Source organism: Balaenoptera borealis, assembly GCF_965194805.1.
Source record: "Balaenoptera borealis genome assembly, chromosome: 11".
In the NCBI taxonomy this organism is placed as follows: Eukaryota; Metazoa; Chordata; class Mammalia; order Artiodactyla; family Balaenopteridae; genus Balaenoptera; species Balaenoptera borealis.
The window spans coordinates 53191062-53209932 of NC_138868.1; the positions used below are offsets into that span (position 1 = coordinate 53191062).

At 34.9% G+C, this 18871-nt stretch overlaps 1 protein-coding gene across 2 annotated transcripts in view; it reads right to left on the reverse strand.

Moving 5' to 3' along the window:
- PGM2L1 (phosphoglucomutase 2 like 1) overlaps positions 1-18871 on the reverse strand; it is a 90900-nt gene that overhangs the window by 16414 nt on the left and 55615 nt on the right. Inside the window, exons 6-14 of one of the 2 annotated variants that reach the window (XR_014231751.1) lie at positions 17438-17631; positions 16394-16583; positions 15748-15845; positions 14861-15041; positions 12729-12822; positions 12271-12400; positions 11849-12038; positions 8004-8137; positions 1807-6257 (exon numbers count right to left, since the gene is read on the reverse strand). Coding sequence is in view for 1 of the 2 variants with exons in the window: in XM_082343167.1 (XP_082199293.1) it covers positions 6155-6257; positions 8004-8137; positions 11849-12038; positions 12271-12400; positions 12729-12822; positions 14861-15041; positions 15748-15845; positions 16394-16583; positions 17438-17631 (1314 nt within the window). In the remaining variant the exon portion in view is untranslated. Of the gene's footprint in view, positions 1-653; positions 6258-8003; positions 8138-11848; positions 12039-12270; positions 12401-12728; positions 12823-14860; positions 15042-15747; positions 15846-16393; positions 16584-17437; positions 17632-18871 lie in introns of those variants that run through there. The other variant, XM_082343167.1, reaches the window with a different exon arrangement.

The window sequence follows — 18871 nt, forward strand, 5'->3', positions numbered from 1 at the left end:
TGCCATGCACTGTTCTAGGCAGTGGTAAAGTCGTGAGAAAGCTACACTCATGGAGACTATGGAGTCAGGTAATACTACTACTTAAATTTATTTGTTATACTGTTTATGTGCTATGAACAACAATAAAATGGAGGAAGCGGGAGGGATGGGATTAGCACGGTTCCCAGAACATTCCATGCAGAAGGTGATAAAATGACCTTGTAGAATGTTACTCTCACCCATCTTACCTTTAAGCCTGATCAGAGGAAGGCAGGCAGTGGAGACCAGGACTACAGGGTCCTAACAACCCTGGAAACTAATTCCAGGACCACCACTCTATCACAGCTATATAGTTACTTCTTTGAGAGATTTCCAAACCTTTAACTTTTTATTATGTTAGCTGATGCTAACATGGGCAGACAAATTAGGTCAACTGAAGGAGAGAAGGAGAAATATAAGGTGGAAAGAACTTTAATGTTAGTCCTTTCTTCTGGGACTGCTGATGAACCAATCAAGAAATATTTACTAAGTAATGAGCTGTAATATTCATTTAGGGTCAAAGTAGCTTCTAGGGTATGCCATGTATATATATCAAGAATGTGTTCCGTCTGGATAGCCAACTTTATAAACTACACAGTATCTAAGATAATAAAAATTACACAGAAACTCATGCCTATGAAGAGACCTGTTTATTACTGATAACACTTCATTTGGCTAAAACCACACGAAAACCACACACACAAATACTTAAATGCAAATTCTCATAGGCAGTACTTATGATACACCCTGGTGTTTTTGTAAGGAAAAACGAGACAATGTTGACAGAAACTATTAAAACAAGGGCACAATTTTGAACTACTGCTACACAAAAAAATAAATAATTCTTAACTGCATATATTTTATCTGGCATATTCAAGGATGTATACAAAGTTTGTTTTAGCCTATAACACAAGGCCTCATCATATACAGATGCAACTCTTGTTTGAGTGGTTCTTGTAAGATATATGATGAATCATAACACTGGACAAAAATATACCAAACAGTATCAAATTAGTTGTGACTCACTTGGAAAGCAGCCCTAGCAGGCTCATAATGGCAATAATACTAGTGATACTAAGTCTACACAGACACTCTCTTAGCCTTCTTGGCCAACATCTTGCTTTGAGTGTAAAACACTAGGCATTACATACAATTTCGAAATAGGAATATGCTCTTCTCTCTCCAAAGAAACAGGGTATTTAAGGGTGTGCATGCTTAATAAACTTCAGTACTGAGAATTGTTTTAAAAGCTGAATCAGAAAAGTAATGTTTTCGATTGTTTCCTAAACTATTTGTTTCTTTAAAATAAAATCCCATAATTCCTATTGTCACCCATTAAGTACTCTACAACAGGTACTATACTAGGTGGTGTGGAGGTGAAAAAATAATAAACCATGATCCTTGCTCTCAGGGAGCTGATAGTCAGGTGCTCCTTCTTAGTCAGGGAATGCCAAAGAATTAAAGAGAACAAACTGGCCAACACCTCTGACTATATTATAAGGTTCAGTGGTAACATAACTGTTTCAGGTCAGTTCAATTTGGCATTAATACTTTCAAAAGTCAGCTTCTAAAGGGAATATCCTTGGTATGTGTTATGTTTATATTTCTCACACTAGAGTCAGTGTGGTACCCCCAGGGATATGCAGCAACTGAGGGAGGGTGGGGGGAGAAAACTGAGAGCCCATGTGATAAACACGGTGCCTCTTTCTGGCAGCACCAGTTTCCATGAAGATTGAAGGAATCATTTTTATACTAAAACAGTTTTATTATGGAGAATGCAAAATTCACTTACATTTTTAAGACAGAACACGAAATTTCATGAGTGGCAGGCTGCTTCTGACTTTGCTCTCAGGCCCCTTCCCCTACACATTCATGCTCCTCTGCTTGAGGATTATGCTGGTGGAAAAATTCGAGAGGCAAACTTTAGATATGTCACTTTGCCCTTATCTTGGTCACTTTACTCATTCTTCTATGTTCTCTTTTTTAAGTACACAATCGTGAATTAACAAAGAGATGTCTTAATGAATGTAACAGTATGGTGAATATTTTAAAGTAACCAATGGTAAACACTAACTTTGTTTCAAACCGGGAGTAAAATCAGGCTGTGTAAAGAGTCAGACAATGAGAGATTCTCTTCTTTCCACTTAGTCTTCTTATGGCTTAGGGTAAGATGCTTTGAGGGACAAATGTGAAAAAAGATTATCTCGGATCTTGTGCTTTGGATGCCCAAAGTACAAGGAAACCTGAAATAAAATGCTAGATCAATTGACCATTCATTTAGGTTAGTATGACTCTTTCTTCATCAGTTTCTAGAGCAATCTCAGAAAACAAGTGAATTGTAAAAGGCCATAATAAATTAATATATAGTAGTATCCAGACAAACCAAAAAAGGTTATGCAATAGATTTAAAATTACTTCTTACAATGTCTTAAATATTCTCACAATAATAAAAAAATAACCCGAAGTCCATAAACAAAAACAGCTTAGGAATAAGTTTAAAGCATTCTGAATGAATACAGTTAAGATCACTTATCAGTGAGGTAATAGGACAACAGCTTTTCACAGTAACAAAATGTGGGAGGGCACCTAGGGAAAGAGGGAGGTAGAGAGAAAAAAGCATAAAACAAATTTATCCAGGCAGAATTTGGATTTTTCAAGCATCACAAACATCAGTGGAAAACATCTAAGAGAAATACCAATAGCAGCAGTTCGTAGAACAATTTCTCCATTAAACTCCAGCTAATATCTCTGTTGCATCAATTCCAGAAGCAACCTGCTTAAGAAATAGGAGGTCTATTCCCTATATAAAGATATTCCAAAGCATCCAACCTCTTAGAACCTTCTGTCTGAAGGTTGAAGTTACAACATCCAAATAACAATAATTTATATTTAAAACAAACCTCTGAACTATCCTATAACGCTATACATTCTTCAAGATGAACAAAATTGTGTTCAAGTCTCACTTAATTTGCAGATTAAATTAAGCAGGTCTTTATACAATGAATAAAGACTGCACTCATGCATCTACTATTCAACATACACAAAAACTATCTTGTGAGCTAAATTCTTCTAGGTATGGAGTGAAACTGAAACGTTACTTTCAGTGCTCTTTATGCCATCATCTTTGTTCCAACCTGAGATTAAAAAAAAAAAAAGTATTGGAAGGAACCTTAAAAAGCCATTTAGTATACCCCTTTAATATTAAAATGTTTAATTTTATTAAAAAAAAATCCTTATTCCCTCTTATTCTGTCCTTGATGGAGATGGAGAACAGTCTGTCATATTATCAGACTTCCTACTTTGAATTCTTCAATAAATGATTCAATTAATAACTCAAGAGTTATTAAACTATCTCAACAGCTCTCTCCCCTCCAGAGTTAAATGATCTTAATCCTTTCAACTATTTCTCATGGATCTTATTTCCCAATCTATATTTCATTCCTTTTTATTTCTGCTATATCCTCCCCTCCCCAGTTCCCATATGATCCTAAAATACAACATCCTAGCAGGAACTGAATCAGTAAGAGAGGTACTTTTCCTCACCTCCTCAAAGGCCTCCCTGGTCTCTCTTTAGTGGTCACTAATAAAGGAAAACAAAAGCATCACTATCTGCTCATCATAATAACAAGTAAACACACGTAAACAACTTGCCCACAGCCAGTTCACTCCCCACTTTTCGGGTGATAAGTTTGCTCTTCACACAGAGCATTTCCTGTGCCACCTTACTGACCTTTCTATTGTTATTTCTACTGTTTATTTCCAGTGCTTTTTGATCTTGCCCCATTAATTCTTTCCTTTTCCCCAAAGCTCTAGAAAATACCAGTTCTGATCTACACACTCAATGAGAATGCATTCATTTCCATGATATTATTCATAAACAAAAAGATAAACAATGTAGATCCTAAGGCTGAGACCTACCAACCAGTACTTCTGTTTCTCTTGGTTGGCTGGGGCTACTGAATTTATTCTGTTAGGCAAGTGTACACCCACTATGTCAAATTCTTGTTAAATATCATGCTTAGACAGACTTGAGAGCTTGGCTAGAATCAAATAATTCCCTCAATCTATACACTTCAGGAACATTTGTAAAATTTCATTAATTTTAACTTTGGAATTTTAAATTTTTGAGATAAGAATCCAAGCCTTAATGACTTTTCACCTTGATTAAGATGACTCAAGTGTTGCATTATATTAAAGCACTCAAAACTGTTCTATTTATACTAGAATGACAGTATGACACAACTTTAGTGATTATGAATGAGCTATTGTATCATTTTAGCTCAACTTTGTTCTTCAGTCACTGAAACACAGATACTAAAACCCAATATACATATTTTTCATATATATATATGTAGCACTGTTCATACCACTTTGTAGAATATAGGCCATTTCCTAAATTACAATCTACATTCCCAAAAACAAATAAAGCAAAAAATTCTACACATTTCTTCTTTAGTGCAAAGCCTTTGGAAACAAACTCATTCAGAAATACTGCTCTACATTTAGCTCTATTATCTACAGTCACACAAGACTCAGCTACAAGAAAGTAAGGAAGGAACAAATTAACAATAGTGGCAACACAAAATTTGAAAATCACATCTGGATTATCTGGATTCAACCAAATGTTAGCTGATAGCTGCAATAAACCAAACCATGATTTAATAAATATTCTAGTCAGTTCAAATTTTATATTATTATTATTATTTAGGAAATAAATTCTCTCATACTAGTTATCGCCCATAGGCAATTTGTTTAGTATAATTACGTACATCCAAGGCCTCATTATTGTTACCTCTTAACTATACCACATGTACTAAGTACTCTGTGAGCTATATAGGACAGGATACACTTTAAGAAGATTAAACAACACTTCTCTATTAACTCTTTTTTAGAAGATGCAGAATCAACTAAAAGTGACCTTCCAAAAAAATTTTTTTTCCACACTAAAAAAGATAAGTAGTACTCCTGTGATCAGAAATTCTACAGAAGTCAGCAAGATGTTAGGATAAACTGGACTTTAGTTTTAAAACATGTAGTTTTAGCGTTTCATAAGATCTAAAATCTGGATGTTTTATTTCTTAGTAAAATGAGCATTACTTCATGTGATAAAGAAATGAATATACTTGTAAAATGTAATTTAAAGGTTAGGCTTTTAAATAAATTCACAGCTCCTTTCTTAGTTTGGATATTTTTCTTTACTTAGAGGTTGTGATAACTGACACAATTCTAACATGAAGATCCTTAACTACAGTTACACTGAGCCTGCTTTTATTGAGATTTTTACTTACATTCATAACACTTTTAAATCAACAAACCTATTTGATATAGAGGGGAAGCACCTATATAGTTTGGAAGATTTTCTTTAACTGTCTGCAAATTAACTGATTAAATTATATTCAATGCAAGAACACTATTTCAATTCAAACCATGCCCTGAGAAGGCACTGAGAAATTGACAAGAACCAAGCCACTAGGAGTGTTGCCACTACTGTTTTATGTTCGGTAAATGTCAGAATTTTAAATAAATACAATAAATTTACACTGCACCAAGAGCACCTGAAACAAAGGTGCTGAAACCACATATTGTAACATCTGTTCTAAGCTAGAAATGCTAAATACCTCATTTCAAATACTCTAATTTGTAAGTTAATACCTGTGATATAACAATGACACTTTTCCACAGTATACTGGGAACAGTGCCATTTTCTTGCCAATTTTATGGATTAATTTCCTTAACTAACTCTACAATTATATAGCATTTATCTGCCTTAAAAAAAAAAACCGTGCTATACACAATTACAAGAATATGGAACTAAGCTTAATCACACTTTAATAAGAAAACTCAAATTTGTATTGTTTTGTTTCTGTTGAAGGAAGAACGACGTGTTACCATAATACTTTTAATGTACTGACTTTTGTTCAAGATTATGAAAAAATTTGAATCATTTCTCTCCAGACCATTTCATTTCAAATGTATACAGTTTGTTTAGTCAGCCAACCAAAAAGAAAGAAAATAAGAGGAAAAAGATACTCGGCCAGATGAGACAGAGAGAGAATGCTAACTCGAGTTCAATGCACGGAATTCTTGGTTGTTCTGTTCCATGGGCCAGTGCAAAGCAATGATGTACTGGTGAACACTACACAGAACGCCACGTCAGTCCATTTTTACTGGGCTCAAGAAAATTCTCAATCAAAGCTTCAATGAGTTTCTTCAATTCCTCTTCTAGTAAGGCAGTGTCACTGAGGGAAAAGGTTAAGAGTTTTGAAGTTCTTTATTTTCATAGCCTTAAAATTTGTTTCAGTTGTTATAACTTTTTAAGAGGGCACATACCTGATGGGATGATTAAACAACTGGTAAACGAAAGAGAAATTCCCTCAGTTTAAACAAAACAAAACAAAACAAGACCAAAGGTGGGAAGAGGGGAATCACACACACGGAAAACACCATTATCACAAACTGAAATTGAACTGCATTAAAAGGAGTTCCTTGGTACATGAAACATGGATGAGTTATAGTATATCTAAAGATTTGTCCTGAATCAGATAATTTAATGGCTTAGAACACCAATATCAGGTATTAAGATAAAATGGCTTCCTGAAATACTTTGAAGAATACCCCGTACAGATTATTATGGGATGATACAGCGTATCTTTCAGGTAGTAGAGAAAGAGATGTGACTAAAAAAATGAGATGCTTAAAAAATAGCAAGTATTCCCGTCAAAGTTATCACCTGGAGAGGTGCCACTGCCCAAAACATTTCTAGGAATGCCTCTTTAAAACTGCCTTCACAGTCATTTTACAAGCTACACAACAAATCAATTTTTATTACTTTAATAATCAACCTTCATTCTTAGCCAAAGATAGCATTATTCAATATGTTTTACTTCACACTCTGCTCTGAATGACTTCAGGAGGTCATTTTCTTCCCCCAAAGGAAATAAAATCTGCTCCTCAACGCAAAGATTAGGGAAACAGTAAATAATGTAACTTGGGCTCTGAAGCCAATTCCAAAAAAAATCTCCTTCCCAAATATATATTGATCAATGACAACCATATAGGAGATACTACTTATGAAAGTTTAAAAAGTTTAAAGACCCTCTGAATATATTATTAAAGTCAAGTTAATTTAGTCACAATTCATACTCCTAAAAGGATATTAATTGGCCAGATTAAGTCAAATCATGTTACATGTAGAAAATGAGAATTTGGCAATAAACAAACTACTTGGTGATCAATTCTTTATGTTCATCATTTAATAGTTAAAGCTCAGAGAGCCTTCCCAAGAATATAAATTCACTAAAAAATTAAAATTCAGTTCCCAAATAATGCAGCCTCTTTGGAAAACAGTCTGGCAGTTCCTCAAAAAGCTAAACATAGAACTACCATATGACCCAGCAATTCTACTCCATATATATATATGATACATACCCAAGTGAAATGAAAATATACATCCACACAAAAACTTGAACACAAACATTTAGAGCACCATTATTCATAATAGCCAAAATGTGGAAATAACCCAAATGTCCATCCTCTGATAAACGGATAAAAAAATATGGTATATCCATACAGTGGAATATCATTGAGCCATGATAACAAATTTTTTAAAAAAGGAATAAAGTACTGATTCATGCTAACATGGATGAACCTTGAAAACATTATGCTAAGTAAAGATGCCAGTCACTAAGGACACCACATACTGTATGATTCCATTTACATGAAATGTCCAGAAGAAGCAAATCTATAATGACAAATAGTAGATCGGTGGTTGCCTAGGGCTGGGAAGGAGGGGAGTGGAGAGTGACTGCGAATGGGTATGCGGCTTCTTTCTGAGGTGATGAAAATGTTCTAAACTTGATTAGAGTGATGTTTCCACAACTCTGAATATACTAAAAAACATTGTTGTATACTTTAAATGGCTGAATGTAAATTACACCTCAATAAAGCTTTTATATATATATAATATTTAAAAAGTCAATTCTCACCTCTGGTCAGGTGACGCACACATCTCTGCATAATACTTTATCTTTGGTTCTGTCCCACTTGTCCGAAGAGTAGCAACACAGCCATTTTGAAAAGTAAATGTAATCATTTGGCTGTTTTTACTCACAGGCAGCACCTATGCACAAATGCAACAACAGCTCAATTACACTTGGTACCTTTCTTTTCAAGAGTTGTAAAATACATTCCACTTATATGACGTGTGTAAAGTAGCAAAATTCATAGAAAGAGAAAGTAGGAGGGTGGTTGCCAAGAGCTAGCAGGAGGGGGAAATGGAGACTTGTTTAATGGGTATAGAGTTTCAGTTTAGCAAGATGAAAAAGTTCTGGAGATCTGTTGCACAACAATGTGAATATGGTTAACACTACTGAACTGTACTCTTAAAAATCGTTAAGATGGTAAATTTTATGTGTTTTTTTTAACTGCAATTAAAATTTTAAAAATATTTTTAAAAGAATTGTAAAATACAAAAGATTACATGCATAATAATTCATAGCTGTACCATTTACTAAACATTTATAATTGTACAGGCACTGGATTATATACCTTACACACATGATCTCCAGGCCTCAACAATAGTCCTGCAAAGTAAATATTACTGCCAATTTACAAACAAGGCTCAAAGAGAATAAACGACCTGTTCAAGGTAATCAGCTAAGTGGCAGAGCAAGAAGTTGAAGCCAGGTCTATCTGTACCAAAGTCCAAACTGCCTCTACGTTTGCAAAGTGCTTTAGAATTTCAAAGCACTTTCACAGATAGTTTATCAGTAGTCTCCAAAGCAGAGTACACATATCCTAGAGGACAGGCAAAATAACCCACTGGGGTGCAAAATACATATGTATTATTTTTTACCTAAAAGTTAAAACATGAAATGAAGCTTTAATGACATTAAATATATGGATTAACACTGGTTCTCTTCCTGGATCACAAATCAGTCTGTGAAGGTATCTCGAGGGACCCATGGGGGTTGTACTAGGGCAGAAGGGTTGACAGTGGTGCCTTCCCTCAGGTGTAGCGAGCCTGGTCCTCTCCGTGAGATCCCTCTCTCAGTCAGTGGTACTACTAGTTGCTTAAGACAGAGACCTTCCTTCCCTCTTTTCCCCTCACAGGTCATCAACTAGCAAGTCTTGTCAATTCTATCCTTTATTTAACTCAATTTTGTCTGGCTCTCTCCATCACTACTGCTACCATATTACATTCAGGCTCCCATCATCTCTCATCTGGATTACTGAAACAGCATACTAACTGATCTCCCGGCCTGGAAGTCTGCCCCTCTCTAACCCACTCACTGCACAGGCCATTCTTCTTTGCACTCCACACTACAGCTGTAGAGAACTCCTTGTGGTTCTTTGAAAGAAAACATGCCTTCTCACCTCCAGACATAGCACTTGCTGCTCCCTTTGCCTGAAACATCCTCTGTTCCTCCCACATCTGGATAACTCCTACCCAGACTCTAGAACTCAGCTCACAGAAGTCCTCTGCAAAGCCTTCTGTAAGCCCCTCAAATCTGAGTAAGGGTCTTTCCTATGCTCTTCCATGGCACCCTTATGTACCCCCGGTAGCCCTTATCATTTTGTAAAGTAATCACTGTTTACTTGACCATTTCCCCCCTAGACTCCTGAGTGTAGAAACAGTGCCTTTGTCATTACTGTATTGCCAGTGTGCCTGTGCCTGTAGCACAGAAGGGTTTTAATAAATGCCTGTTGAACACACAGTTAATGCCAATCTGAAGTTGGAGAAGAAAGAACTCAGGAAGTCTTTGACAGTCACTGTGTGTGACCTTAGGGGATTAACAAATATCTACACTATGAGTCTTACAAAACTGTTGTAAGCATCAGTGGAGAATAGATAGGAAAGCACTTTGAATAACAAATATCAAAAACTTTAAAGGGATTCAAGAGGAAAAAAGCATCACACCAAGAACTATTCTAACCACAGCAACATTAGAGAAATAAAAAGAAGCAAAAAATTTGGTTCTTTTCAATTAGTTTACAAAGATGGAAAAATAGATACACACATATGTGCACACAGAATAACAACTGAGAACCAATTTTTGTTGACTGGATGAAAATACACAAAGGGAATATGGGTAGTATTCTACATAAAAGGCTTGCAGATTTCCCAAAATATATTATGCGCCTAGAAGCTTGAGACATCAGAAATTATAAATAGAAATTTAGGCTAATAATTGTAATCATAACAATAACAAAATAAATATAATCAGCAATCTATAGGGCTTTTAAATATTAGTTGAGCACCCACTATGTAGGCAGGAGCTTTGACAGGCATAAAGCTATGTTAGAAATGGATCTGCCATGAACAAGACAATGATAACATATGATAGAAAGTGATAAATGACAAGAGGAAGGCACAATATATAATGAAACCTCAGGAGGACGATATCGGATTATGGGACCTGGAGGGTATGTGGAGGAGGTGACATTGGCATGAAGTCTTAAAATGGCTAAAGTGTGGATCTGCAGCAGTAGGAAGAAAAGGTAGACTGAGGAAAAAGCCTGAGCAAAAATAGAAAAAAAATTTTTAATGTATATATGTAAGAAACTATAAGTTATTCCATTTGGCTGGAGGTATAGGGAATAAAGTTGAAAAGGGAAGTTAAAACTAGAAAGATGAATAGCTTTGAAATTATAAGTATTTATTTATTTATTTATTTTTAGGTGCTAAGATGATTAGGTAAAACATTAAATTTTTTTTAAATTTTAATTTTATTTTAAAAATTTTTATTGAAATATAGTTGATCTACAATGTGTGTTAGTTTCAGGTATACAGCTATATATATATATATATATATATATATATATATATATATATATATATTCTTTTTTAGATTCTTTTCCATTATAAGTTATTACAAGATATTGAGTGTAGTTCCCTGTGCTATACAGTAGGTCCTTTTTGGTTATCTATTTTATATATAGTAGTGTGTGTATATATATATATATATATATATATATATATATATATATATATATATATATTCTTTTTAATAAATTTATTTATTTTATTTATTTACTTTTGGCTGCCTTGGGTCTTTGTTGCTGCACGCAGCCCTTCTCTAGTTGGCGGCGAGCGGGGGCTACTCTTCATTGTGGTGCGTGGGCTTCTCATTGTGGTGGTTTCTCTTGTTGCAGAGCACGGGCTCTAGGCTCGCGGGCTTCAGTAGTTGCGGCACGAGGGCTCAGTAGTTGTGGCTTGCGGGCTCTAGAGCGCAGGCTCAGTAGTTGTGGCACAAGGGCTTAGTTGCTCCGCGGCATGTAGGATCTTCCCGGACCAGGGCTCGAACCCGTGTCCCCTGCATTGGCAGGCGGATTCTTAACCACTGCACCACCAGGGAAGCCCCTAGTAGTGTGTATATTTTAATTCCAAACTCCTAATTAATCCCTCCCCCGCTTCCCCTTTCGTAACCAAAAGTTTGTTTTCTATGCCTGTGAGTCTGTTTCTGTTTTGTAATATGCTCATTTGCATAATGTTTTTAGATTCCACATATAAGTGATATCATATGATAAAATTATGGGCTTTTAGACTTTATTTTCAACATTATTTAGCATCATCACACCTTTCCCCTCCCTCCCTTTCTCTTTCTGTCTCTCTCATTCTCCTTCCCGCTCCCCACCCACAAGGGTAGCATACACTTGGGGGAGTGATGAGGACAGGATGGGAGTCAGAGCCAGTTGGTGAACTTACAACTGCTCTGGAGAAAAACAATGGACCCTAGTTTCAAGAAACTCACAGGCTTGACCTTCAACTATTTTACTGTAGTGTGAATTATTACAAATTGTTGAAAATTTAAAAAAAATAGGTACTTACTGATTTCTTATTGGGCTGGCTGCTATCATATCCAGTGGTAACATCTCGTATATGCAATATAGCAAATGTCCCACAAAACTTTGGGTATTCTTTTGGAGAATCAAAATTGCGAAGTCTTTCAAATATACTTTTGATGGTAGTTGGATCATAACACAAGAAATACGAAGTTTTTGAAATATGATAACCATATCTGCACAGAGATTTAAAGTGTTAAAATCAGATTTCAACTCACTCTTTAGAAAAGTATGTATTAAAGATAAGCCTATTACAGTGTTACGTAGAAAGTGGCAGTCCTTAATGCAGACAATTTTAGTACTTTTTAAAAAGGAATGACTATTCCTCAAAAATAAATTTAGAAGGTTAAAAGTAGCACCAAAAAAATAAAAAAATTAGAACGTGAAATTCCTAATAGTAGAACTTACTTTTCATAAACGTTAATCAGTTGTTGTTTCAATGTTATATTCATGGTTTCCAGGTAAGATGCCATCTCAGCAACAACAACGGCTGCACTCACCCCATCCTTATCCAAAACTGAAGTTCCACACAGAAAACCTAAGAATTAAAAACATCTTTAAAAAGAAGGAAAATATAAGCCTATATATAATTTCAATAGTTTTACATTTCTTCAGAAGGACCAATGAATTTAAAAACCTAGTAGTAAACGAAACCCACCGATACTGAAGGTATTTAGGGGACCCTTAAGGTCTTTTTTTTTTCTTTTCCTGATGAGAAATGTATCTACACATTTCGGAGTTCTCGGTGGTTTTTTTTTTAACTCAAAATGCAAAACCAGATGACAAAAACTCCTCTGTTCAGAATTAACTATATTTTAAAAAATGCTCTCATTCAAATTTCAAATATTTTAATATTTACTACATACCAATAGACTCTTCAAATGCAAAAAGGACTTCTTTCCCATTTTCCAGGAGGTCTTTTATCCTACTTCCAATCCATTTAAAACCTGGTAACGTTTCCTGAAATGCAGAGGAGGCCATTCTAGTTAAGTGACTCTCTCATAAAAATACATATTAGAGAAAACCTGTCACTAAATGCACATAACACTTCCATAATGATCTCCTGTTATGGTTTTCACCACAAAGATTTATACAGTGGTAAACATATAGTCATAAAGGGCATGGATACACACACTGTCGTGACTGATGACCTACCATTTTATCGAGCACAGAAATAGGTGATGTAATCCACCAAATATAATCCAATAAGTGGTGATGCATATAGTCACAAAGTAACATAAATACACACATATATTATGATCATCTGCTATTTATCAAGCACTGTAACAGCTGCTTTACATTATTATCTTTTTTAATGCTCACAAAAACTCTGTTGCTGAAACAGAGGCTCAGAGGTTCAGTAAATTTGTCCAAGATTACATTGCATATAAGAGACGGAGCCAGGATTCAATTATACTGCTTCTTAGAAACTGTCCTTTAAGCTGTATTATAAACACTAATATAAAAGTGCCTATGAAGGTTTTAATTTAGTCCATCTGCGTAATCAAAGGCATTAAAGCTTTTTAATGATGCACTTTTAACATCACAACATATACTAGAACCAAGTGTACTTTTACCATAACAGCATGGTCCAAATAAAACCATCAAGAGGGGTTTCCCTGGTGGCGCAGTGGTTGAGAATCTGCCTGCCAATGCAGGGGACACGGGTTCGAGCCCTGGTCTGGGAAGATCCCACATGCCGCGGAGCAACTGGGCCCGTGAGCCACAACTACTGAGCCTGCGCGTCTGGAGCCTGTGCTCCGCAACAAGAGAGGCCACGATAGTGAGAGGCCCGCGCACCGCGATGAAGAGTGGCCCCCGCTTGCTGCAACTGGAGAAAGCCCTCACACAGAAATGAAGACCCAACACAGCCAAAAATAAATAAATAAATAAATAATAATTAAAAAAAAAACCCCATCAAGAAAGTGACTAAGTCCTTCTTTGGAAATTAGGACTTTTCATCAGATGAGCTACTGTTCATTTTAAAGACATGAACTCTTTTAGAGTCAATAGAAAGGGAATGTAATACACAGTGACTCTGGAGCTCTCCATTACTAATTTAAGATTTCTCATTCACCTCTCTACCTCCTCACTGGAAAATAAAAAACTCCAAAAATCTCTGCAGCACCCCACCTCCAACAAAAACAAGGAGGCACGTTTATAAATAGGTCTTTAGAATCATGTTCTTTTTTCTCTTTTGTGCTCATTATACATTTTTCTTCCTACCAGGAAAAGGTTAACATTAGAGTAATTCAGAATTTTAGGTTTGAATAAATTTTCAATTTCTTCTATTTTGCTATTTGTATTTTAGAAAGCCAGAGACTGGAAGTTCTATTTCATTAAGGAAGGTTCAATTTTCTTTTAGTTAGCCAATTAGTGTTAAGACCTGTAGCTTGATCGTGGCTCAAGAAAAATGCCCAGAGGTGACTTTTTCACTGATATTTGGCAAAGTTGGCAGAGTAAAAGTAACTTAATTGGCATTAGTCCCAGTAGCTATAAAAGTGGTTAGTTTAACTGCCCGAGGCTCACAAAGGTTAGTGATCTGTGCTGAGAGAGTCATTATTTGTTTTTTGGATGTAGAATCAATGGGTCTTAATTTGCAATCTAGGAGACTACTTAAAGTTTCTTAAGACTGAACTTGAAGAGCCTAAACAGGTAGTCAATGACACCTACAATTTTTTGGAGTGGAGTTTATGTGATTGATGAGGTCACTCGGAGCCAGATATTCTTGGTATGAAAGCCAGATACTGTTGTATAGAATAGTAAGCATTAAGGCAATTTCTAAAGAACGTCCTATCTTAGTTTCAGAAACTCACATACAGGATGAATTTGGCTCAAGGTTACTAAACAATCAAAAAGATTAAGAAAGTGTTAACAGAATTAGAAAAAAAGAGGGAATTAGAAATGAAATCAATGAAAGTCAGTTTTGGTGGGAAGATGGCTTTAATTTATAGAAATAGGTTTAGAAAAGGAGCACACAGATATTGTCTATTCTTACTTCAAAGTGAAATCCTTCTTTTAGTGCAATTGCCTTCAAAATTTTGGAAGAGACTGTGGTGGCTAACATATAAATGTTCTTCACATCAGCATTTCTTGATTTATTTTTCTTCCAGCAATCAAACATCCACCACCCAAACAAAGCTGCCAACTCATTCCCTGTGAAAACTTTCCAATCACCACTGTAGAGAGAATGAAAATTCAAGTCAAGACCTTTATAACTTCTCATTAAAACTCCTTGACCCCAGGACCTACAAATTACCATCATTCACATAGGAAAACCCAAAAACTACTGTATGGGATTTTTGAGAAAACATTTACTACTACTTCTCTAACTGACCAGGGAGAGCTTAGGGTAGGAATGGCAGCAAAGTACTTTGAAAAATTATTATGCTGTTACTTTTATTTTCTTACTTAATGAGAAATATGTTATAATATGATGTCTTTTTTATGTAAAGACATTTGTCACCACATTATAATGGCAAAAATACACAGCAACCAAAAGGACCATGATTAGGAAATGATTACACTGATAAAGCAATCTGTTGGGATACTATGCCAGTTTAAAAATGAATATTTTAAACAATATTTAAGGACAGAGAAAAATGCTCACAGTACAATATTAAGTGGAAATAATCAAGATACAAAACTATATATAGTATGATTACAATTTTATAAAAAACAAATACATCTTAAATATTTGAATAGAGAAAACATAGGAAGGAAATGTCAAAATATCAACCTAGGTGGTTATCTCTGGATAGTAGGCTTACGGGAGATTTATTTTCTTATTTTTTTTTTTATTATTTCCAATGAGCCTATAAGACTTAAAATCAAAAACTGTTTTTCAAAGTTTAAGCTTTTAATCAAATAAGAGGTTCTACTTACTTCTCCTGAAGTTCTGCCACTGCCAGTCGGTCTGCATCAGGATCTGTGGCTAGCACTATCCGGGCATTTTCTTTCTCTGCCAGTCTCAAAGAAAGTTCCTGAAATGGTGACCCAAAAAGCTGGATTGCACTGAAGATGTTAAGTTCAATGTAATATTCCTAAATGTAGGCACTATGTTAGTGATATGAATTTTAGAAGGAATATAGTTTGGCTAAATTTTTTTTTTTACTTTATTTTACTGAAGTATAGTTGATTTACAATGTTGTGTTGATATCTGCTGTACAGCAAAGTGATTCAGTTATACATATATATACATTCTTTTTCATATTCTTTTCCATTATGGTTTATCACAGGATATTGAATATACTCCCCTGTGCTATACAGTAGGACCTTGTTGTTTATCCATTCTATATATAATAGTTTGCATCTGCTAATCTAGTTTGGCTAAATTTAAAATAAGCCTAGAAGTAGGGATATCCACCATAGAGATTTCAAACAAAACAGAATATATGGCTCTAATATAATTTAAAAGATGTAAACTAAAGTGGTTTTTGCTTTTGTAAGTAATCTTTGAATTGTCAAAGAGTTCTAGCTATATGATAAAGTTTAATACACTAATAATAATTTAAATATAGAAAAAATATACCAGCACAGATTCTCCTTCTTCAGGATTTGGGCATTTAACAGTAGAAAAGTCTGGATCAGGATCTTTTTGTTCTGGTACTGGAATTGGAGGCTTAAAACCAAATACTTGAAAAGCCAACTGCACATAGTCATGTCCGACTCCATGAAAAGATGTATGTACAAATTTCAAGGTGGTCTTTGAGTTTAATTCCCTGTAAAGGAAAATATCATTCAGTCAATATCATAAAACTCACTACTTGTGGTATAATTAAAATAATCTAGAGAAAAAGCTAAAATTTATTTTGCTAGCATACGGAAAATATATTCAACAAGCCATGATATTTTCTAAAAATAGTGTTAGCTATTTATGGAATAGTTACAGAAATATGGAAATAGGTAAGGAAAAATCAAATTTTAGAGGAAATTTCCTTACCCTATATAGAGTGAATACATCTATTCAGCTATAATTTTTAACAGCTTTATTGAGAGGTAATTAATATACTATAAATTCATCCATCTATAGTACACAATTGAATGGCTTTCACTATATTCACAGAGTTGTTCGACCATTACCATAATCAATTTTAGAACATTCTCATTACCCACCAAAAAACTCCATACCTCATAGCCACCACACCCTAATCCTCCCATTTTTCCCAGCCATAGGTAACCACTAAATACACTTCCTGTTTCTATCTCTATAGATTTGCCTACACTGGACATTTCATATCAATGTAACCATACAACATGTGGTCCTTTGTGACTGGCTTCCTTCACTTAGCCTATTTTTAAAGTTTATCCATGTTGTAGTATGCAACAGTACTTTATTTCTTTTCACTGCTGAATAGTATTTCATTGTATGGATATACTACATTTTATTTATCCATTCATCAGCTAATGAGTATTTGAATGTTTGTGTTATTTCTACTTTTTAACTATTATGAATAGTAGTATTTAGCGATAATTTTAATATAATGAATAGTCAACACATTTTTATCCCTATTGCTTTCTCTTATTTGTTAATCTTATGCTAAGGTAATATTAACCTATATTCCCACTTGGATACCTGTGAAAACAGATCTTTTTCAGATCTTCCATGTATCTCCTACAAATGTCCTGCAGAGGATCTCTCTTCAGTGGGCTGGTATCCACTAAATTATCATTCCAGGAACCATTCCAGGGTTCCACACATTCTTCTATACATTTCAGAATTTCTTTATCATGAGGAGATGTGATCTGAGCACCATTTTCCCAATAAACCTAGATGACAGGTAAACACAGCTATAATTACTTGAAATGTTGGCCATATGTTTTCTTAGCTACAGCAGAGATATTTGACTTTAAAAAGAAGCATACCTGGACTTCCCTGGTGGTGCAGTGGTTAAGAATCGCCTGCCAATGCAGGGGACACGGGTTCAAGCCCTGGTCTGGGAAGATCCCACATGCCACGGAGCAACTAAGCCCATGCACAACAACTATTGAGCCTGTGCTCTAGAGCCCGTGAGCCATAACTACTGAGCCCTCGTGCCACAACTACTGAAGCCTGTGCACCTAGAGCCCATGCTCCACAACAAGTGAGGCTACCACAATGAGAAGCCCACACACAGCAACAAAGACTCAACGCAGCCAAAAATAAATAAATAAATAAATTTATTTTTTTTAAAAAAAGAAGCATACCAAATTAATCAAGTAGAAAATGTCAACACTGGACTAACTTAATAAACACCTAAGGATATTGATAGTAATAATTCCACAGGGACTTTTCAATAAAATGATCCGGTATTATTTTCTCATTTAGAAGTATACTTTAATAACAATACAAGTAAAATATAATCGGGGCATCATTATGACAATGTTAAAATATGCATATACCATAATGTACAATCATAATCTTAGATCTATAGCTAAATATATACTAAAGAAGATCTAAGAAACCATGGAATATCCATAAAACTTGATACTATGAAATTTTAGCATTATAAAATGGTTCTGTTATATGATAAAGAAGAAATTATTTTTCAGCTATAAATTAAAGTAGAATTTATGTCACACTAAATAAAGTCTATTCCAGCAAAGATAGTTAACATGCTAATTATTCCATACACATTTCAGTATATGTATTTTCAGTATTTAATGAAAATACATTTCATTAAGTTGTCAGTTTGTCAAGTAGCCTGATCAACAAGACAGTAGGAACAGTTAACAAAAAAGCAAGAAAATGTATTTCTATAATTCACAGGATCTCAAGGTTAGAAGGGACTCTGCTTAGGGAATATCTATACCAACTTCTCCCATGTATTTGACATGAATCCCTTCTACTGCATCCTGAAGGAAGGAAAGAAGAATACTTTTGAATATATACTATGTACAAAACTCTGTACCAAGCAATATGGTAGACTACATGACCTAAAAATTCTCACTCTATAAACACCTCAAGATGCTAGATAAAGTAGAAAAAGTATTATCTAAAATGCACAGCTTGGTTCACAAGAAGGAAAGG